Source organism: Gambusia affinis, linkage group LG11, assembly GCF_019740435.1.
Source record: "Gambusia affinis linkage group LG11, SWU_Gaff_1.0, whole genome shotgun sequence".
NCBI classification, from domain to species: Eukaryota; Metazoa; Chordata; class Actinopteri; order Cyprinodontiformes; family Poeciliidae; genus Gambusia; species Gambusia affinis.
Window position 1 is genome coordinate 1,223,570 of NC_057878.1, and position 24,590 is coordinate 1,248,159.

At 38.4% G+C, this 24,590-nt stretch overlaps 1 protein-coding gene across 2 annotated transcripts in view; it reads left to right on the forward strand.

Moving 5' to 3' along the window:
- The first annotated feature begins 4,349 nt into the window (after positions 1–4,349).
- Positions 4,350–24,590, forward strand: part of LOC122840204 (aryl hydrocarbon receptor-like) — a 38,395-nt gene continuing 18,154 nt past the window's right edge. For both annotated transcript variants that reach the window (XM_044132444.1, XM_044132445.1), the window contains exons 1-2: positions 4,350–4,782; positions 16,322–16,512. In XM_044132444.1, the coding sequence (XP_043988379.1) occupies positions 4,724–4,782; positions 16,322–16,512 (250 nt within the window). In that variant the 5' untranslated portion in view covers positions 4,350–4,723. The remainder of the gene's footprint in view (positions 4,783–16,321; positions 16,513–24,590) is intronic.

The window sequence follows — 24,590 nt, forward strand, 5'->3', positions numbered from 1 at the left end:
TTTCCAAGTTATATTAAGCAAATTATGCTGAAATTTGATTGTGGTGCTGAAATTTCACAAACTGTCCATCTGGCTTCTCTCGCTGAGAGAAAGCGTTTTGGTCACTAACATTAAAAGCTTAAAACTCAAAATTTTGAACTGGTTCCAGCTTCAAACAACCAGATTTACTGTTTCTCAGCATTTCCAAGTTATATTAAGCAAATTATGCTGAAATTTGATTGTGGTGCTGAAATTTCACAAACTGTCCATTTTTGGCTTCTCTCGCTGAGATAAAGCGTTTTGGTCACTAACAGTAAACAAGCTTAAAACTCAAAATTTTGAACTGGTTCCAGCTTCAAACAACCAGATTTACTGTTTCTCAGCATTTCCAAGTTATATTAAGCAAATTATGCTGAAATTTGATTGTGGTGCTGAAATTTCACAAACTGTCCATTTTTGGCTTCTCTCGCTGAGATAAAGCGTTTTTGGTCACTAACAGTAAAAAAGCTTAAAACTCAAAATTTTGAACTGGTTCCAGCTTCAAACAACCAGATTTACTGTTTCTCAGCATTTCCAAGTTATATTAAGCAAATTATGCTGAAATTTGATTGTGGTGCTGAAATTTCACAAACTGTCCATTTGTGGCTTCTCTCGCTGAGATAAAGCGTTTTTGGTCACTAACAGTAAAAAAGCTTAAAACTCAAAATTTTGAACTGCTTCCAGCTTCAAACAACCAGATTTACTGTTTCTCAGCATTTCCAAGTTATATTAAGCAAATTATGCTGAAATTTGATTGTGGTGCTGAAATTTCACAAACTGTCCATTTTTGACTTCTCTCGCTGAGATAAAGCGTTTTTGGTCACTAACAGTAAAAAAGCTTAAAACTCAAAATTTTGAACTGCTTCCAGCTTCAAACAACCAGATTTACTGTTTCTCAGCATTTCCAAGTTATATTAAGCAAATTATGCTGAAATTTGATTGTGGTGTGTTAGATAGATGATATAAAATACCTTTATGGAGTTGTTTTTTACTGAGGAAATCTGGCGCCATTAAAGGTGAATTTGACCTGAACGCTCTTTCCCCTGCTTACGTGCGAAGCACAAAGTTGGACCAAATATTGTTGGACAAAGTTGGACAAAGTTGGACCAGAACCCAAAGATAGACATGAACATCAATGGTGACATATATCAAATCTGGATTGTTTCTTTCTAATAAATACCTTCTATGTTTTTTATTGTACAACACTTTGGTACACATCGAACACTTTGGTAAACATCTGTTGCTTTTATGTGCTGTGCAAATAAATTGACATTGACATTTGAATCTCCTGGGTAGCAACACATGGCCTTGATTTTCAAGCAATATGTTTATTTAAATCTTCTGCTCTCTTTGAGCCACAAAGCAGCAGTTATTTCTCTGCTAAGTTTGGTTGGTTCACACCTCTGTGGTGTGGATACGTGAGATCATACAAGGAGACACAATAGAGATCTCTAACATTAGTTAACTTTTGGATTTGCTGTATTTATAACAGCAGAGATGTTTTTTTTCTTAGTTTTTTTTTTTTTGTTTGTTTTTTTTTTGTTGTTTTTTTTTTTGCTATCAAGATATCACTAACACAATTCACATTACCTTGTTTTTTTACTTATTGAGTCCCACGGGGTTTAGCACTCGGTCTATAGGCCACATTTTATATCTGCTTCCAGTTACCGGTAGAATGATTAGAAAACAACAAGAGTTTCTTTTGTGAATAAATCAGAATTATATCTGATAAATAATGCAATAACATGTATTTGTGTGGCTGCACAGTGGCACAGTTGGTAGAGCTGTTGCCTTGCAGCAAGAAGGTCCTGGGTTTGATTCGCGGCCCGGGGTCTTTCTGCATGGAGTTTGCATGTTCTCCCTGTGCATGGTGGGTTCTCTCCGAGTTCTCCGGCTTCCTCCCACAGTCCAAAAACATGACTGTCAGGTTAATTGGTCTCTCTAAATTCTCCCTAGGTGTGAGTGTGTGTGAATGGTTGTGTGTCCTGTGTGTCTCTGTGTTGCCCTTCGACAGACTGGCGACCTGTTCAGGGTGAACCCCGCCTCTTGCCCGGAACGTAGCTGGAGATAGACACCAGCAACCCTCCTGACCCCATTAGGGATAAAGGTGAACAGAAAATGGATGGATGGATAATACTGGACGATTGTGTTACTTCTAGCTTTACTGCTGCAGTTCTTTCAGAATCAGAGCACTTTGTTAATCCAGGGATGAATCTAGCTGCTTATTTTCCTCACTCTAAAGAAACAGAAATCATGAAAAGGAAATTTAAAATAATATGCAAAAATTAGTATAGATATAAAAGAGTCAGTCTATGGAGTCTGCTAGTGAAATGAGTGAGGAGTTTTAGCTGAATTTAAATGAATTCTGATCAGCTGTTTCAACAGATCACAGTTTATAAAACTAAAACATCTGGAATGGAAAAATGCACCAAGTGAAAAAAAAAAACCTCTATATGATCCTGTTAAAACATAAATAATCCTGAAAAAAATAAACACCTGTAGTGTAGGTGACAATCTGTGATGAGTGTGCTCATAGGAAGAAATAGTCCTTAGATGGCATTTTGTTATTTCATTATATAAAAATAAAAACAAATGAAGAACAATATTTCAATGCATATGATTTAGAATGGAATCATCAGTGTTTATCCATATATGTTAACATTTCTAATGCACTACCCAACCTATACACTTGTTAATAATTTAAGAAACGTCATTTTTTTTAAATAACATCCTGTATTTTAGGTGTTGGGAAGCTGCTGGGGTTTGTGTTCTTACAGTTTCGACAGTGTTCCACCAAGGGGAGCCAGAGAGTTGCTGCTCACCGGAGGGCGGACCTGCTGAGCAATTACACACCTGCCTGCGAGTCATCTGCTTCACCAGCCAGAGAGGAGCCAGTTGCCAGTCCACCGACACCTAAGTGTTTGCCTTCTATGGTAGTCTGTGCCTCCCTATTTTTTTATGTTTAAGGTTTTTCTGAGATTTTTGATGTTCCAACACTTACCTGTTATGGTATGGCTTCCTGGATTCTGTTCTCTGTGCCACTTTCCTCCTTGTGCCTCCAAGCCTATCTATAAAAACTTCTGGTTTAACTTTGACTGGCAAAGTTACACTCAAAGGGCCCCGGATCTCCCTCTCTCTCCCTGGTAGACTTATCATCACCATCATCTGCTGTAAGATTCGAGTTCAATCTACCTTAACACTCATGTCCCCGGTGCCCATCTGCTACCTAATCTGTTTACAGAGTTCCAGTTATTCCCCCTACTTCCAGGTTCCCCGGCAAAGACACACATTCCAAATTTGCTTGTTCAATAAACTTCTTTTTTTATTTTTCAATCACCTTCTAAGAGTTTTCTGCATGTGGGTCACAAATGTACCTAAAAACATGATATAAATTGAGTTGTTTTAACACATTTTTTTTTTAGCAAAAATTATTCATTTTAAATAATAATTTGAAGATAAAAGAGCAAACATTAAACCAGCATCTTCAGAATTTTATTTCTTAAAGTATGTTGTCATGTTTTTGATAAAACTTTCTTCATAACTTAATCTATTTAGATTGAGCCAATGCAAAAATTTAAATATGCTGTAGTGAGGAACTTGGAGCATGAAGTAGCCTCAGTAATGTTGAATAAACTTATCTTAACTGGCATAAGAAAATTCTATTGCCATCTGGTAAATGTAAGTCACAATATTAAGTTAAACAAACTTAAGTCCAAAGTGTTGAATTTATGAACTGAATATTTTGTCTTAAATGAATACTTTCAAAGCAAATATGTAACACTCTTTAGATTTGATTAATTAGGTTAAGTGGAACCAGTTAACATAACTTGGTTAAGTAAATTCAACATTTCCTTTCTTAAAGTGTGACTACAAGTCCATATCATTTCTCTTTGTTTTTTTATTTGTAAAAGTCATTGAAAGTCATACTCATTCTCCTTCCAACTCTCAGTTTTGCATAACTCAGTGTTAGCATATCACTTAACTCCTCCCCCACCATAAAATTATAGTTTTTAATTACCGTACTTTTGTTGCTTTTTCATTTGACTTTTATGTTTTTCTATATTTAATGAATCTCAACTAGAGTCATTTTGATTGTAATAGATTTGTTCCATTGTGTTTCATAAGAAAATGTTTGGTTTAGTAATGTGGAGTGTAGTCAAAAAAAGATAGTAGGTCAAAAATCACGGCCTACCGTGAAGTTTACAAAAGAGAATAAAAAATTTTACTAAATTTAATGCAAGGGCAAAAAGTTTACAAAATTCTTTGTGCTAGTTTGTAGAACTACCACAAAGAATCCAGTCCACCTTAAAACACAGTTACACACTTCCTGAAAACGCCCCGTGTGTGCCTGCGTGCGTGTACGTGTGTGTGTGAGAAAGAGAAAGAACTGAATTGACTCTGAGTTGTAATAATAAGGTGGCGTTGTTTATCCAAAGAGAAGGGGCTGGACGTGGTCTGAATTCAGAGCCAACGTTTTCTTTACTTCAATTTCCTTCTCTTCATCAAACATTCAGGAGTCTAACACAAACCGCAGCGTCGAGCGAGCAAGGTCAAGAGCAGTGGCAGCCCGCGAGCTGTCAGAGGCACTGGCCCGCCGCGGATCCCGGTAGTTTGCGGAGAAAACCTATATTGAGTTGTATCGGGAGAGCAAACGGACTGAACGAACGGAAAGCTGGAGGAAAGTTGAGTGGAACCGAGTGGCACCATGTTTAATAATCTGGGGACGTACGCCAACAAGAAGAGGAAGAAGCCTGTCCTCAAGCAGTAAGCACTCTCTTCTGTCTTCACATGTCCCGTTCTGCTGCTACATTACGTGCGCTAACCGACCAAGACATTTTTTATCTGAGCAAAAAAACAAAAAAAACAACAAAAAACAACGCTCTTGACTAGTAATTAACTCCTAGTTTAATATGGTTGAAAGGCATCTACAATTACCTTTAGTGTGCTCAATAAGTTATTTCAAGCTCATAAAATCCAAATTAACTTGAAATATTTTGCTTTGAAAATTACTGTCAGCCATCATATGGAGTATGTGAGTTCTGGAGAAAAAACACGATAAATTTGCCAGAATAACATTGAAACTGACACGACTGAATTTGTGCGTATGTAAAGTTATGTGCTGGTAAGACCACCTTAAAAATGTGTCTACTTGGATCTGGCATGGACATCTTGCCCTCGCGCATTAATCACAATCAAGTTTGAGAGTCGGCTGCTGCTCTCACGCGATGCTCCGAGGAGGGCGGGGGGTGGAGGCGGGAGCTCGCAGCCTGTCGCTGGCTTTTTGTAATGTGATCCAGCCTCGCGCAGCGCGTAGGGCTTCGGGATCAGCAACAGCGGGCTAAAAGTCTTTTCTCTCTGCTTCTCATGGTGGGACTTTAGCGCTCCCAACGCTGCTGTGGCACCCAGGCTTTTCCAGTTTAGTTTAAATATGGCTCACTGTTTTTTCTCTGTACTGCCACCTGTTGACTAGGGTTGAGTTCGGAAAAATAGTCTATTACAGAGGTCATCATGCACAGACGTTTCTAATGTGTAAAACTGATTAAAAGTCGTGAATTTGGTTTTGTTGACACTGTTTGTGGGTTCATTCACTGTCTGAATCAATAATAAAATAATGATAAACCTAAACAAATAGTGAACAAACAAGACACAGAGTAAAACAAAACTAGTCAGCAAAGTTACTATTTGAATTAAAGACCTATAAAATAATGTTTTTATTAGCAAAAAATCGAAGGTTGGCAAGTTCATGTAGTCAGGAACCAACATGAAGCATTAAAATTCTTTGTGGCTTATTTTACTTTAGTGTCAGAAAATTATTGCCAGTATGCTGCCTTTTTTTTGACATTACTAGACACCAGTATTTGTTCTGAAATGTACTACAGCAGTGTCAACATCCACTCTTCTAAGAGCAGTTTTATTCTGGGACTGGGTTTAAGTCTGGAGAAGCAGTGGACCTTTTGTTGTTTAATTTTAAAGCCAGTTGTATTTGTTGTCAACCATGATCCATCCATGATGTTTCTTTCAGTGTGATTTCCACTTACTCACTGCAGATCAGAGTTAATTGGCAAAGTTTTTCTTAGAATTGTATGTAATTTATAGGAAGTTCACAAAGAATGCCCCTGTTTCTGGTCATTTTGCTATATCACTGCAGTCTTATGCTGTTTTGGAGATTTATGCTAGATGTTTTTAGGTCCATAGCATAACAATCTGTGATGCTATGGACCATGTGCCATGTGATGTTTTGAACCAACAAACTTTAGTGAATAATAGCTAACCACAGTAGCTCCTTCATAAGGAGTTTTTGATTCATAAGGAGTTACCTCCTCTCTTATTTTATAAAGTTGACTGACCATAACAGATATAATATAATGACATTGTATGACATGTCAGGATGCCATAAAATAAAATCATAAAATGTTCACAGACGAAATGATGAAATATGAACTTAATTGTTTAATTGTACAAACATACACATCAGTATCCCCTGGGTTGTTATGCATTAGAGAATAACAAAGGCAAAATGGGAAAGTTGTGAGTTGAAGAGTTAAATTAAGCAGCTTCTATTGGGTTTAACAAGGACAGTAGCTGCAAGGTTCTGTTGATAATTTCATTTTTTCATTTGTGAAAGGCAGCTGTTAAGGTAGTTTGGTAGTCTGGAGGAAATGAGTGGGGGGACCTGACGGTGGGGGGAGAGGGATACAACAACACAATAGAGGTAAGATGCCACCAGCCACTTTAGAGAAGCAATTGTTGCTACACATCAATCTGGGAAGGCTTACAATGGCATTTCTAAACTATTTGAAGTCAGACAGATTCAGACAGATTAGTTTTACTGACTGGTGCTTTAACTGTGATTATTAGCAGCTGTTCCTCACCCACTGAACTTTAACCTCAGATTCTTAGACAGAGGTTACACTCGGGAAGTGAACTAAAATCCCTAAGTCAGGCAATATTTTGGAAGGCTGTGATTATTTTTAAATTTGTGCCTCTGAGCACAAATATTATGTGCAGTGTTGCACAGTTTGAAAACCCTAAAATTCAGAATATTCAGCTGTTCCTGGGAAAAGTTCCTGGATTTGACCTACAGTATAAAGTGGACCATAAATCTCTCTGTAGACTGAATTATTCCTGACCAATTCACTCCTTTGCCAGTTCAAACCTTGATGACAAACCACGTGACCCGGATAACACGCGAAATTCAGATGGAAGTCCGGAATTGGATTTCTCCACTTCAAAACACACCAAAATGGATCACAACAAATACGCTAATGCCCTAAATGGGCTGGAAAAGAAGAGGTATCTCGACAATATATGCATATATTTAGGATATGATCCATATGATCTAGGTAAAAAAGGCTTCTCTTATGATCTTGAGGATTTACCCGGTGTCAAGGTGATCAACATAACTATCTGGATCTGCAGAGTCCATATTATACGACAAGCCAGAAGAAAGTTTTCAAAATTATTTAGTTTCAGGTTGGGTCAAATATTTAGGGCCCAAAGAAGCATTAAATGACTGTTGACTTGTTTATGCTGGGTGTGTAGTGAGTTGTGCTATTTTAAGTTATTATGATAACAATGCTGTCACTAACAACAAACTAACCCATGTTATTTCTATGAACTTGGATTTTCTGATAAATAATTTATTTATTTTGTAAACCCAAATTCATGCTGGAGTTGTATGTTAACATTGAGTCGTTGTAGAATGCTGGATTCAGGGCCAATGTAGGTCATCTATTTGTAGCGATCTACAGATTCCCAAAGGTTGTGTCAGAAATACAGTTCGTGGCCAGACACGAACCATGTGGGGGAATGGTCACAGCTCACTGTGAAACAATTTAGCTGAAATGATTCAACATAATTTTTCCTTGTAATTAAATATTTTTATGAATTATGGAAAAAAATTTAAATTTTATGTTTTATTAAAGTATAATGATGTACTTTTTAAATTTTACTCCAAAAACATGACTGTCAGTTTGATTGGTCTTTCTGGATTCTCCTTGGGTGTGAGTGTGTGTGTGATTGTCTGTCTCTGTGTTGCCCTGCGATGGACTGGCTGTTGACCGCCATGGTGATCCCAGTTGGGATGTAAGATAATGGGTGGGTGGATGGAATTTTACTGTATTTTATTAATGGCCCAACCAAGGGCTGGGCTTACAAATTAGCTTGAAAATCTATGCACAATCTACATAGACTTTCTGTTTGTTTCAAATAAACTTCTTCCATACAACTGCTGTCCATTCAGTATAAGGCACCTTGTATATGAGTTACATAGTTATGGAAAGACAACTAGTTGTTAAAGATGTTTACATTATAGACCTTTAAATTTAATTCCTCAAATCATAAAGACTTTGTCTTGTGTCACTTGCAGTGTTGCCCCATGGTCTGCTCCAATGCTTCAGAAAAACATTTAATAAAACTATAATTAGTCCAAAATAGGGCACCTCGTCTTGCTCTGTATTTTTCCAAATACACAAATATTCTAAATATGCACAAAGCATTAGATTGGCCGCTGCTCTTAAGTTTTTGTTTTTTTTCTAGAATTATTATAGTATATAAGATACCAATTGTTTGTATAATCATCTTTTTTTTAGCTAAACTTTTAGCACAATTTTAATACAAGGCATACTTTAAATGTTATCTTACTCTTCCACCCTTGAAACAGAAATGCTGGACAAAAGAAAATGACTGAAAATATGGACTCATTTCCTTCATCTGTTTTAAATGTAACAAATGCTGGACCCTTGCTTACTTATTTTATTACATAAAGGGTTGTAATTGTACATTGAATCAGTATACTATGTTTCTAATATTATGTTTAGTGTGTGTAAATGTTTTTGTAATAATTGGGTTTTTTTTAGAGTAGCCGTTGTTATGGCAATGGCTAATTGGAATCCAAATAAACAAATCAACAAATATGTTTTTTCCCACAATCAGACGCAGATTAGAATACAGGACATGTGCAACTTCAACCTGCTGATTGGAAGGTGACTCTTGTGCACTTGAGGTCTTGTTTACACAGTACCACATGTTTTCTTCAGCACTAAGGATCATAGTTCTGTATGTTATAATGTCAGTTTGTAGTTGCTTTATAAAGTATTAAAGCTATGCTTTAGATGGGTGGAGAAGATCATCTTACTAGTACAACATGGAAATATTACAGCCTGCTAATTCCTAACCTAAAACACAGATTAGCAGTCGATGTGAATTGTCCAAATGATGGGCAAGTAAAGCCTGGTGACCCGCCAGACTTGTATTACACTGGGGGAAGCCCTGCATGTGGTAATATTGATGAGAGTGGTGTAATGGTTCTTTCATATAGTGGGGTCTTGAAGGTCAAAGGCATCCCAGTGGGCCTGTGTTCACAGAGATCTATTCAGTCAGCTTGTGCTCTGAAGGTCATGCAGGATCCTCCTCCTTTTCAGTTTTGCATTCAGATTCTTTGCTGAGCTTATCCTGTATTCATTCACAGACTTGTGCACAAAGTGGTGAACCACAAGCCCTCATTGCCTAGAAAGACTACGCCTTTGGTGGATTCTTCTGTTTTCCACAGGACGCCGGTTTTGATGGGTTGTTTCAGTCATCAGAAGATGAAATTACTCGATCTGTTATTTAGAGAAGTTGTCTCTGATCATTGACTACAGGTAACACAACCTGGAGGTTCTTCATACAGCAATATCTCCACTTTAAAGATGTCCGCCATGTGTTTTAGTATATAGATAAAGAGAGGACAGAAACCTGCATCCCTGGAGCTTAACTTGCCAATGTCTTCTTTGAGTCCAGCATGGATACATGTGCTGTGCTCACACAGAGATCTGGACATTCCCAGGGTAAATTCCAAAGGAAAGAGGTGCCTTGTCTGTAGACGTTTGTGTTTCTGGAGATTTTGGGGCTGAGGTTTCCTGCACAATCTGCTGCACAAAGGCAGCATTGAGCCCAAGCATAAAATGCTGTGGTCATTCCGCTGGGGCATTCCATGGCAGAGTGGCCCATTAAGATAGCCTTTTATTACTGGGACACATGCTATGCATCTTGCTGGTTCTTTTTGCTGTTCATCATCCTTACAAACTAATTTGGTGTAGTGCAGACTCTTCTTAGATGTTAGAGAAACACTTTGTGCTTGCTTTCCCATAAAATGATGAATCAGCTTGAAATGTTAACATTTCAAAGTCATTTCTACACTTTGGAGGAAAGTGTAGAAATGAATGGATATAAATAGATTGGGAGGAGAGAACTCTTAGGTGGTATATTGTTTTCAGAATAGTGAAAGATGTTTTTTCTTGCTTGGTGTTTTGTATTTATTAATTAAAAGTCCAAATATGGCATGTTACCTGTCTTGATTTATACAGGTGAAGAAAGACAATTACAAGACTTGATGTATGTTCTTTGGGACAAGTCTCTGCCAGCTTTGGACCTGTATAGACTTCTTCCATCTGGATATTTGGGGCTGTTTTCCTGCTGGAGGTGAACCTCCACTCCTGTCTCTCATCTTTTCTGAATCAGGTTTTCTTTCAAGATTCTCCTGGATTCACCTCCATCCACCACCACCATTGGTCACCATCTTAATGGTGACCAATGTTCAGGTTGTCCAGTATTAGTTTTCCACCACGTATAAAGTCTTTATGACTTCTGGCAAGCTACAAACAGGACCAAATCATGGCTTCAAAACATGACACATTTGCAATACAATATTTAAAAAAATAAAAATCTTCTTTGTGTTTGGCTCACATAAAATAGAAGTTTGCTGATGTGACATGATGGAAGGTAAAATATGTTTGAAAGTCAGTGGATTTGATGTAAATGCACTAGTGGTGGCCATCTCATTGTTCCCAACTAATTAACAGTCTGGCGCTGCACAGCATGACTGAAAGCTCCAAATATTCACTCTCAATCTGTCTTTGTTGCTTCTGAACCAGTAAGAGAGCTGATGCTTGATAAAGCATCAGCTCTCTTACTGGTTACTGTGTCAAGTTCTCTGTTTGGTAATCTCAGTTAATTATTGTCTGCTGGCTTGATTAAAGCCTCCCATAAAGTACACAGCTATTGCATGCATGTGTAAATGTAGATGTAGATGATCATAAGGTAGGCACTAATTACCTTTAAACACGCAATTACACTATTGTGCAATGATGGTCTCACTGAGAATGGAATAAAAAGCTTTGTTATGGAAGAACAGAAGGATGTACAGTAGTTTCTGTTTGGCCGCTGATTCTCCTGTACTTGCTGTTACCTTATGTGGAGAAACTCTTCCCAGAAAAAAACCCAAATAATTTACCCAAAGCTTAGCACAGCATTCAGGGCCAGGAAGTTTTATAAAACCGAAGAAAACCTTTCTGTACATTTTACTCAGTTGACTACAGGTGCAAGGATAGAATGATTACTCAGAAAATGGAGAAGATGGCAAGACTCCAGTGACAGATGGAAGAAATAAAAATAAACAATTCCTGTTTCTTGGCTTTTACATACAGGTCATTTTATGAGACAATTTTAGAATTCAGTTCAACTCTAACACATTTTTAAAAGGGAATTTTTTATGTTAGTTCTATATTGGAGACAGGATATTTAGCTCTGCACATAATATCTGAATTCTTTAAAAAATGAAGGGGGAACACTTATTGTTTTTATAAAAAATAATGTTCTGTTAAATTTGTAAAATGGAATAACAGTAAAAGTTGCCCTCCAGCTATTCATTTGTTAATGTTAAATTTTTTTCATTCGCACATTGTGATACTTTCTTGGTGAATAAATATGATTAAATGGAATTATTCAGAAAAACAGAAGGGAAAAATGTGTACTTCCAGCTGTCCTCTACACACCCATTGAACTATCTTTTTAAATATATTCATTTATATACAGATTTAAATTTGATCACCTAGTAAAGAAAGTGTTTGTTTTTGTGCGCTCTGTATGTAAACATTTGGTTTGTTATTATGGTTTTGAGTTTCTTCATTTTAGTTGGATTGAGTTATTGTTGAACAGCTGATGTAAACTGCGTCTGTGGGGGAAAAGTACATTTCACATCAGGTTAATAAATAAATTTTAACCTGATAAATAAATTCATAAACATCAAAATAAAGCATATTATATCTGTAATTTCAGTATGTTTTAGTTAGTTTTAGAAACACACAATGTAGTTCCACTTAGTGATAGTTTGGCCCATTAATTACTGTCTATTTAGTTTAGTTAACAAAAATGTTTTCTCCATTTCACTTTTTGTTATTTTGCTACTTTCAGTTTACTATAATAATCTTGGCTTGTACTGTATAATTTAATTTGACTGGAAAATACCCAGAATTCTCAGTAACTGAATTGTTGATCTTTTTAAAATCCAGTGATGACTCACAAAGATCAGTTCTGTTTCCAGCCCTGGAATCAGTGTAGTACTGTTCACACTTCACTTCCTGTTGTGTTTACACAAGTAAATGTATTGAACTATAAAAGGTCTTCCTGTGAAATATTTTAATAAACTTTTTCTGCTTATTCTGAGTTTTTTTCTCAGGAAATATTTTAGTCAGAAGACACTTTTACGTCACAGCTCTCTGGAGTTCTGTTGTGTCTTTACCTCATTTCACCGTCCTGCTGCTCCTAGTTGTGTTTCTACTGAATGTAGTGACCGCAGCTGATCTGGTTCTAGCCCTCTTGTCATTTTGTTGTAAAGCACATGTTAGTCTCCTTATCTTTGTGAAGGTCTCGCTCTGCTTCTGTAAACTGAAGCTGTGTTTTTATCAGCAGCTGTCCATGTGTAGAACCAACATGTCATACTTCAGAACCAGACGCCCTGCCTGCTTCCAGACCAACATGTGTTGGTGTCTTCACACACGTTTCATCCTGATTAACCCTGGCAGAGCTGTGCTCTGATCTGGAATCCAGATAGAAGCAGATAGACCAGTTACAGTATAATTTCTTCAGAACAGCCCAATGTCTGTTCAGCCATGTGAGCCCCAAACCAAGGAGCGGAAAAAGGTTTTGAATGGCGGCTTTTGTCTCTGCAGAGCATTTCTGCAGAGTGAGATCATTTCTGAGAAGGTAGAGCTGCAGCATGAGGGCAGCGGGCGGTTAGTGGTGGAGGAGGGAATTGAATAGCCTGTCATTAAGCAACATTGCTCTAAAGAAAGAACTTCAGGGAATTCAAGGATCTGCTGCTTGGACGGCACATAGGTCTGAAACCTTGTGACCCGATGCGATCAGAACTGGACAGACTCTGCAGTTTTTCTGAAGTCTTTGTGTCACATGTAGTCATGAGCCTTGACCCCCACAGACCTCTCCCCCCACCGCCCTCAATCCTATAACATCATGAGGCTGAGTATTTGGTTGAACTTGACTAGCTGCTACCCAGAGCAGCTGACAGTGGTTTTATCATGCCTGCAGTTTCTGGAACTTTCCCCTACAGCTGTATGAAGGTTCCCACTTTTTCATCAAATTATCACCTGACAATGCTGCCAGTTTGACATTAGCTGACATCCACTGGCTAACTGTAGTTCCGAGAATAGACTTTAGGATACTGTTGTTAGTTGTTGTTATCACTGAATGGCTTATCACCACAATACATTAAAGATCTGCTGGTGTTATATCAACCTTCCAGACCAATCAGGACTCCTGGTTCTGGTCTGCTCTGCATCCCCAGAATCAGAACCAAACAAAACAAGCAGCATTCAGCTACTATGAACAAATCTGGGACAAGCTTCCAGAAAACTGCAAACAGCTGAAACACTGAGTTTCTTCTAAATCAAGACTTGTTCAGAGTTGCATTTGAACCACGATAAATTAAACATTGACCAACATATTATATGTGTAATGATTATTTTGATGATGGCACTTGACAATACATACTGTTAGATACTGGTTTCTCAATTGGTGACTCTGAGGTTTTCATAACCCTTTATCTTTGTGTTTTTATGATATAAAGCATAACATTGTTGCTCAAATGTGCTATATAAATAAACTTGATTAAAATGTGTATTCTCCAGTTTTCAGTTTACATGCAGTCAATTTAATAGATGAACTCTCACTTTGCACAGTCTTTTGTGTCCATGTGAGCAATAGATATTGGCAATTCATCAAACACAGAAATACAGATATCTATACACCACACTGCGCTCTGCCACCCATTTGTTGCCACAGGGAGTATGGCATTTTTTTTTCTGAATTGTCCATAAAGCTACACTTATGTTAAGCATCAGCTACAGTGCATGTGTTTCTATCATGCACCTGCTGTGTACTTTGCCGCCGTTCATTCTGAACCAGCCACCAGGCAGCAGCTATCGTGTTACATGTGCCAGTCAATTTAAGGATGCCTATTGATCCCCTGAAAAACAATGAAAACATGCATATTTTTATCAATCAATTCAATTCTGCAGATGCCCCAGAATGTGAAAAGTGGACTTGTCTGGGGAAAAGAGGACCTTTGTTATGCACACTTAGCAGTCGTCAACAACTCACTGGCAGAAGTGAGAGTGTTGTGCAACACCAATATTATCTGGCCAGAACACAACAGCAAAACACAATTTAATGAAGCTTCAAGGCAGATAATTCGCTTTGAGGAAATTTAATAATCAAGATACTCAAATCGTTTGATGAATTGTTGCAGACTTGGTTGATAGTCTCACAGTGAGTGGAATGGAGATCAGCTGAATGCAGGTACTGTTCCAGTGATTATAGTATAAAGACAACTAGATCTGGAAGGATAAGTCTACAATTTCACATTTGCAATCGGCAGAGAATGCAACAGCCAAGCTTCTCACCAAATTCAGTAAATTCAGTCACATCACTTTGGTCCTACATTCAGTACACTGACCCCCTTGTGCTTACTGGTCTTGTGCTGACTAGAGCTTTATAGCCAGGCTACTGATTGTCTTTGTCAGTTTTTAACTACGGTAAATAGTTACCCATGGCCTTTGTTCTCAAACAGTGAACCTCTTGGTGGTTCCATATACGAGACTGAAAACTAAACTGAAAACACTTACCAGTATATTTTCCCAGGCTTTTATGTCATGATTTTATTGTGTTTCTTATGGTTGTTTTATTATTTGCATAATTTAAGGTAGATTTTTATTGTACAGCGCTTTGTAAATTATGTCTGTGGAAAGTGCTTTATAAATAAACTTTATTTACTTTAGGTAAGTAAAGTTTATTACTTTACTTACTCTATTGACAAACATTTAAGTCATGAATTGAGACAAAAATCTGTAAGCCCTGAACATCCCCATGAGTTCAGATAAATCATCATAAAGACATGGAAGGAATCTTGTTCATGTGTAAGACAGAGACTCTGCAAAAGTTAAAGCTTTATGAGAGAACAGCAATGAGAAAACCACTGCTGAATAGAACTCAGATCAAGGCTCATGTAAAGACTCCATGGTCAAGTGGAAGAAAATTCTTTGTCCAAAATGAAGCTGGTAAAACATGCCAGTGTTGTCTGGGAGACGGTTGTTATGTTGCATCTGGAGGATAACTGTAGAGCACCTGCAGCATCTAGCTCCTGTCATCTCGGACCGCTTTAAGAAGCGTGGCCCATTGGGGTGTTCTGTGGTGGCGTCAGGGGATAGCCTGACCCACATTTGGAGGGCTTGAGTCCTCGACTACTCTATTGACAAACATTTAAGTCATGAATTGACTTAAGCCCTGAACAGGTTCACTATTTGACAGACCTGTCGCCAGGTCCGGGGTTCAACTCCCGGACCTGGCGACATTTGCCGCATGTCTTATAATTCCTTAGTCTACAACAGAGTTTGATTATGCATTCACAGCTACCCAAACAAACTGAAATTTCTAGGCAAACTTGAGTTGGATTAAAGCGGGCTAAGCAGAATTGAATACACTGTTAGCCTAACATAATAATTGAAGCAAATGCTGTGTTTTGACAGTGTTTGTTCTTGTCAGCATGTTATTTCTGTCAGCAGTGATCTAAGCGTTTCCCTATTCTAGCTCTGTAAAAACACCATATGTTTCCTGTTTAATATGGCTTAATCCAAATGAGAACTTCCCTTTCTGACAGCGAAAACTAAGCAGTGATAAAATGCTGTCCAAAGCACACAGCTTCATGTCAGTTGACTGCAAAGAGAATCTCAGCAGTAATCACCTGAGTCAGACTGCTGGGCCTGTCAGTCTGGACTTGCTGTCAACATGGTATTTCTGTGGAGCCACTTTCAGATGTGTGAGAGGAAGTTATGTATTGATAGATAAGTGATGTCTGTGTTGGTGGCTGATCATGACATGTCACACAGCAGACACTACGCTGATGGAAGAGCCAGTTAGTCAGGCTTGAGCTCCTCCATTACTGAACACATAATTTCTGTTCACCCCTCAGGAAGAAGGTTGCTGACAACAATGAAGTTGTTAAATCGAACCCTTCCAAGCGCCACCGGGATCGGCTAAATGGGGAGCTGGACCGGCTGATGGAGCTGCTGCCTTTCCCTGATGAGGTTCGCTCCCGCCTGGACAAGCTCTCCGTCCTGCGCCTGAGCGTGGGATATCTCAGGGTCAAGAGCTATTTTAAAGGTAAGCCGTCTGAGACTTCAATTATCCCCGATCTGATGCTGCCTGGAGCAAGGATCACATGTTGCTATGGACACCTGTCTATTAGTTTAAATCTTTACTAATTTCACTGTTGTTGTTGTTCAAGCTGAGGTACCAACTTCAAATTCCATTTAGTTTATCTATGTAGCACCAACCAGCCATCTAAAAGCATTTACAAAAAAAAATAATTCAATTCAATTATACATAAATTCCAATAGAGTTATGAGTGCAGCAAGCAGTTTATTATTCCAAGTAGTTTAAAAAGTTTGTACCTAAAGGAAACCCAGTGTCAGGATTCTCTCCTTCTGGACTATAGGTAGCAACAATCCTCTTTGTGTTGTTAACTCTATAGTAATCCCTATTTTCTTATATCTTGGTAACTCTTTGAGTTTTCCAGAAAGACGGAGGGAAAATGATGCATTTAGGAGCACTGAGAGTAATTAAATTCCCTGCCAATCAGATGTACCGAGACTGCTTTATAAATTTGTGAATTTATTGTGATATTGTCATTTTAGACATGGAACAACACCAGTGTTTCCCACAGTGTATTATAAGCCTGGCAGGCCACCAAGCTTTTCTTGTGCCCCCACCAGGCTAAGCATTGCTTATTTATTTAAGTCTTTTTAAAATGTTTGCCTTTTTTAAAGACTTTATAGTTGGTGTTCCGGTATTCATTTTCCAATCTTTAAATAACACATAATTATCGAGTGATATTTTAAAATTTCCTTTCAACTTTAAACATTTTTTAACTCAAGAACACGACAGACCACTGGATGGTGACTGCCCTAGTGCCCAACCACCAGGCTTAGCAAGTTTTCTGGGGAAAACTTTGAACACTCATTACATCAGTATCATCCACTCCTACATTCAGCTGTTCTAGAACATAAACTGGTCATAAAAAGACCAACTTTGGTCTGAGAGTGATTTCTTTCCGAAATATTGTGGCAGCTCAGCACACAGGGCCCGGCTGTGTGCTGAGCCCGGCTGGAGATGGTCTCTATACTGAGAGACTGATGTCTGCGGTTAGTGACGCTAACCATGCTAATTACTGATGCACAAGATGCAAAAGCCAGTTCATTATGTCAGCTCTATCAATCATTTGATATGAAATTAGTTCACCAGTTTCATAGCAACTCCTCTGTTACACATAATGTGACATCGCCTCTGTTTCTGATATTAGGAAGTACTCATAGGTTGCTGCAGGATGGCTGCTGTTAATATTAAACAGAAATTAGAATCTCCTAAAATCAGCAAGTCAAACCTTTTGGATATCAAGGAGTTCAAATCTGAGTGAAATTTGCTCAGCTCTGCTCTTTTCTCTTTGTAATGTAGGAAGGTTGTTTACACCCGGAGGCCGCGCCATACTTTTTTATCTGTCATTTTGTCTGACGGCGTCAAAAATATTCCGTCATATTCTGTTTTTATCCTTCAGTCTTTTTTATGCCATTAACATTGGCTGTTATGATGCCTTTAATTTTAGCTGCTTAACTAATATTCGACATGTTGGACAATACAGATTCCATCACAAGCAGATGAACACATCTAACTTTTTCTCCGCAGCGCTAAAAAACATTGATAGAACAATGAAATTAATCAACCCCACTTAAATTAAAAGATGCCTGCAGCGTTTCACCTGCTGCGGTCTGAAAACGCAGCCTCACAGCTTCTACTGTGCATCTGGAGAATCGGCGCTAATATTTAGATTGGACCTACAAAATCCAACCTGACCCGGACTGAGTCCATAGACATTATGACTGATTGACTTTAATTAGTGATTGGAGTCTGGAGGAAACCCGACTTATTATTTTAATTAGGATTTTACTGCTTTTGTTTTTAGAGCTTCATTTAGCAGCATAACTTCTCCCAGCTTGTATTTAACATCTTCCAGATCCATTTTATTCATTATTTAATGTTGGGTGACTCAATTGCAATTCTGATTGAAAGTTTTAAATGCATTTTTCAACCAGATTTCAGGGCAAAATCATGGGGAGAGAGAATCATTGGTCGGCCCAATCAGAATCCCCGAAGGTGTGAAAATGACCTCAGGAAAGTATGGACTTTCTGACTGATCACTTTCTTTCATGGTTCAGAAAGAAGAACCATACCTTCTGTAGCAAAATCATCTTCATGCATGACAATGAACCATCTCATGCTGCATGGAATACCACTGTGTCATTGGCTGCTATGGGCATAAAAGGGGAGAAACTCATGGTGTGGTCACCATCCTCCTCTGATCTCAACCGTATTGAGAACCTTTGGAGTTTCCTCAAGCAGAAGATCTGAGGGTTGAATGCAGTTCATATCAAAACAGCAGATCTGGGAAGGTATTCTGACATCCTACAAAGAAATTCAAGCAGAAACTTTCCACAAACTCACAAGTTCAATGGATGCAAGAATTGTGCTGTGATATCAAAGAAGGAGCCCTATGCTAACATGTAACTTGGTCTGTTGAGATGTTTTTGATTAAATAACTTTTGATTTTAGTACATGTGACCAGTTAATGCTGCACATTCAAAGAATTTGCAGTTCTTTATAATCCATAAAATGTTTAGAAAATCTGCTGTGCATAATAATTTGGAACAGTTTGAGTTTTTTATTTTTGAAAAAAATACTGTTTGATGGGTAGCTTTGTTCAGTAAAATTTGATTTGTACTGTAACAGTTCATAACTTGAAAATTATTCTGACCATCATTTGCATTGACCATTTAAGAAAATCTGAGTAAATATCACTGGCAAAATAATTCGGAACACGGTGTAATGACTCTAGCAGCAGGTCTGAATGCTGATTAGCGAGCAAGTTCCTTTCTTTTAGCACAGCCGTCTGTCAGGATGTTTCACTTGCTGTGAAATGCAGCCTGAAAAGAAACAGTACATAGCTTAGCCATGCAGTGAACAATGTTTTTTTTTACGATCCTGTGTGAAGAGTGTGGTTGGGTTCCTGTAGGAGGGGAACAGTTTAGTGTACACTGCTGCTCTGTAAATGAGTTAAACATGGAGAAGTCAGGACCGAATTAACAGTGTCACATGAAAATGTTCTGCCAGAAACATTTTCATTTGACAGGCAGGAATGATGAGCATGCAAGAATGTAGTTTTAGGAAGTAACACATCCTCAGTGTTACTACCTTCTCTCCACCCTCTGTGTGAACCACACCCACTGCCTCCCATGGTGATCTGAGCATTCCAGCATTAGCTATGCGCTAAGTGAATGCGCAGACTTAGAAGACATAAGTCATGTGAAGTATGGGTCTCTGTTAGTTTTGCCTTGGTATTCTTGTATTGTGTGTCTGTATATATGGTTGCTGCAGCGACATAGACCCCCTCTCCCAGTTCTGCATCAGCACAATGAGGTGGCTTTCATTCTACAGGAACATAAAAGCGGGCTGCAGAGGTAGAAAATACTCATAGGTCCAGTTTACTGACTAGAATGCATGGGGAGTAAAAACAGACATGATACATCAGATGAGAGGTGAATTTCCACTGCTGTTTTCTCTCTTACCCTGTCAACTACTTCTACTGCTCTGTATGTTAGCAGGACTGGCAGGTTGTTCATTGCTTGTTCTCATACATATACTGAGCTAACTGAAGAAATACTCCTTAAATCTCCCTTGGTGACACTCGCCAACAGAACCTGTTGCCTTTTCTCTGAGTATTGCTGGGGGCAGAAAATGGATACACCCACTCCAGAGGACAAGTTATTACCTTATTGACATGAACATGTTACAGCTTTTCAAGGTGAAACTCAGAACAGGCCAGTTAAATTGATCAAAACTTATAAGTGGCTGCATGAAAGAGCTGCAGCAGAGGACTGTGACATGTAATTAGTGAACAATACTGTTGTAAGGGGCTTTTATTTAGTGTCATTCTCCTTCAGTGAGATAGTATTGGAGGCTTTTTGACTTTTTTCTGAATAAATGTAAGTAATTTAACCCTGCAATGGCCACATTAAACCATTCAAAGTGCAAAGCTGGGTTTTATCACTATTACTGAATATTGTTTGTACAGTAGAGCATTCAGCCAGGATTTAAAGACAGACAGCATCCCAGGAAGTTCTTTGATTGGGGAATGTAGAGGTTTATTCCAAATTGAGGAGTTGTGTTGTACCAGGCCAACACGGTCCCTCTTGAAAATGCAGAGAAAATTCTAATTAAGTTACTCAGATTTGGGGATTGTAAAGTCTGAAATTATTTTCTGTGTCGCTCTGTGTTGCACTTTGGTAATATGAGTCTGTGGCTGAAGCTGGTCCTGTATCCAGCCAGCATGTCATGAAGTAGATGAAACTTGTTGCGTTAGATGACCTGCATCTCGGACAGGATTCTTCTCTCTGACACCTCTATCAGATTCCATTTCCACTCCAACAACTTTGCTGGCGTTGCAGATCAGTTTGTTCAGTCTGTTGGTGTCCCCCACTTTCAGCCTGCAGCACACTACAGCATACAGTATAGCACTGGCAACCATAGATTCATTCTGATCCTCCTCCTCAGAAGGTGGAAGAAGGTGACTGAATAGAAGAGGAGGTAAGGAGATGTGAAGGTGAAACTCGCACTTGGATGAAGGATTCTGAAGAGGGCCAGCAAAGACTAGTTGGAAAAGCAGCAGTGGTATTGATTGGAGTGCGGACGGGAGATGCAGAGGCTGCAGAGTCAAATCTGTTAAAAAAACAAGTTGAGTTTATTGGCTCTGTAAATGTTGCCTTCAGCCACACTACTGCCTGCTGACCTGAACCCAGTGACAGTCCTCATCCAATTCCAATTCTGGTGTTTTTCTGCTGGAGTTTCTTCTCTTCTTATAACCCTTCATAGCTCTTCTGATCTTCATCTTCAAGCCCGTCTGTATTACTCTCACATCATATTTCTTGCCATTTCTGAAACCCCTTTTCCTTCTTATTTAGGATGGTTTTGATCTGACCAGGGCTTGTTATTTGGGTAATGATAAAGTCTTAGTAGGGATGATGGACCCAACACAGAAGTTGATGTAGAGTGTTATGTACTCAGTGAGCTTATTGATGTCATCCATGTTTGGCTCACATAGTGCCTGTCAGTCAGTGGCCTCAAAACATCCCTGTAGTGTCTCAGTGACCTCCTGTGACCACCTCCTCACTGTCCTCCTGGTTGCAGGCTGTCTCTTCATTAGAGGGACGTTACATCGGCTGAGGTGCACCAGGTTATGATTGAACCAGCCAAGCGGAGGAAGAGGAAAGGAACTGCATGCATCTTTTATGTTAGTCCAGAATCCTCTCCTCTCTGTTGGGACAGCTCACATACTGGGTGAAGTTGGGCAGGGTTTTGTCCATTATGTCATGATTACAATCACCTGAGATATCCATGAATGTAGTCGGTTGTACAGACTACAAGCAAGCCACAGTGGAGTGGATGACGCCACAGAAAAAATGACAAAAATGTTGAAAATAATACATCCGTTTCCCTTTCACTACTTGTGCATAATTATACAATCCTTTGTGTTGGGGTGTGAATACTTAGTTTAGGGTAAAAAATCTTTCCTGTCAACAGCCACTACAATCTCCAATAACTAAATTCATGAGTTGCAACATTTAATTTCCCTTTGTAATTAATAAAGTATTTTTAATTGCATTGAATGAATATTTTTGCAAAGCTCTATGAACCTTATATTAAAGGTTAATTTTCCCAAACAAATCAAGTGCAGCTGATTTACTGATTATGACCACCACAAGATTATGAGCTCTCCAGTTGTGAGCACCATATGTATGCTGTTGTATTAGAAGGTAGACACAAACAAGATGGTAGCTGCTGGAGCCTGTAACAGGTGGAGAGGTTTAAGCTTTAATGTGTGTGATTTTGGATCATAAATCATGTTCTGTTCACTTAATTCTTTGAATATGTTTATCTGCTAGATAAAAGCAGAGTGTAACCAAAGTCAAATTCCTTGTTTGTGTTCACAAAGTTTGAGAATAAAGCTGATTGTGATCCTATGCAAACATACATCACTTAAAGGTTGAACAGCCAGGATGGGTAGTATCACATGAGGACTGCAACACAAGCAGAAGTTCTGGACAGCTATTGGTTGATTTTTTTAGCTTTTATTATGTCTCAACGTATCCATTTAAGCTGAAACTGGAGCCAAGTCATAAAGTGGGGAAAAAAGATCTTCAATTTGCAATCCAGAATCTAAGTTAGCATCTAGTCTGGGGTTCTGATACTGTAGCCCATCGTCTCATCTGACGATTTTCAGTCAGATGAAACTTGTATAGAGTGTAGTTGTGTCATGCAATTTTGACATGGAGCTTATGGCATTCATTTTGATAAACACCATGAAGGAGCCGTTTAAGCTGGAGCTGCCTCAGCTGTCTGCAGAAAGAATTCACACAGGTGTGGCACACAAAGCAGGCCTATTGTTTTCTGATACTGAACCATATTATTAGTGGTGTTCTTTGGAAAGTTCTGCTTTATTTAAGCTTAGATCAGTTTTAAATGATGGCAACACATAATACAAAATCTTCAAAAATGTAGACATATGCAAAATGCAGATTAGAAATACTGATGACAGATAAGGCCAGACAGCTGATGTGTCAATATGTCACTAATTCTTAGAGCATTTTACTACACATTGGGTTTGACTGCTGCTGTTTGAGCAACTCTGAATGACACAAGCTGAGGTCAAAGACCTCAGCTTGATTCAACAATCTGTTTTAAAAAGATTCTTCGGTTTTTATCCAGTTCCTAAAGGACACTCAGCAGTCAGACTATCACTGTGCAGCACTGACAAGTGTGTGGTGACTGTGCTGGTGGAGAAAAAATGGGGCTAGATGCCCAACTAGCTCATCAGACATGCTAGTAATGTCTTGAATTGTAGAAAATGAAGGAATTTGTCACAACAAATGTAGGGAATCGGCAAGCTCCACTATAAAATCTTAACCATCTCCAGGCAGTGCACTTGGAGTCGGTTCGGCCCACAGAATGCCACATTAGTACCCCCCTGAGTATATGGGAGCCCTAAGGCTTTCTTTTTGCAAATTAAAGTTGCTCTATATAATTTTTTTAAGAAACTTGTTTTTTACATATCTGTTCAAACTCTCACTATGTGGTGATGGTGTAAAATGTGAAAATCTGTGAAAAGAATTGAGCTCCTTTGTCTTCTCACTGAGCTAATTGTAGAAATACATTGCTTAGTCAGAAACTACCAATTAGAGCCAGAAGGAGAGACTTAGGGCTGTCAATCACAACCTCCCCCTTGCTCTCTGCTACGCTAAGGCTTCTTCCCGACAGCAGAGCATGTTTCAACACTTTGACATTTACTGTATGAGGCAGATAAACAGTTTTCAGGAATGTTAAATTGTTTCTCTGCCATTAGCATGACGTAAACTGAGCACTCCTGAAGTTGATTAACAACTCTAAGACACTCCTTCTGGCTCTGACTGGTTATTTCTGGCCGCAGTGGTGCATTTCTTCAAGGAAAACAATAGCAGCAGAGAAGAGGTAGAGGAGCTTGATTTATTTTTATTTTTTCACAGATTATTTGCCTCATACTGTTGACAGTTTTAACAAATATTTTAAAAACTGTTGTTTATTTATTTTTTATTTTTTTTATTTTTTTAAATGTTGTATACTGCAACTGTAAGCCTGAAGTTTAAATTGAAACAATAAATCTATGAAGTTTGACGGTGTCCTGATTCAATCTCTGACAGTTGAGGTTGTAAGGTTTAGATTAAGTTTTTTTCTGACATTTTACTAACATCCAGAAATACTTTACAGATATAGTTGTTGTATGAAATTACTTACTTATTATTACTATTTCATTACTAGACCTGAAGTCAAACTTTTCAGCACCCAAACAAGTTCATATATAAAAAAAAAACAAACATTCAGTCTTAAGGAAAACAATAACTCCACAAGTGTGTCAATGAGTGAAATGTGAGTCAGGTTGTGTTCCTCCTCTGCTCTGCTGGCTGTCTAGTTGAATGATTGGCTGGCAGCAGAATTTGGTTAGTTCAGCAAGTATTTTCTTATTATATGTTGGGGAAAAAAAAGAAAAGAATTGTTGATTTTTAATGGCTCAAGACATTGAAGTGTAAATTAACTACAGA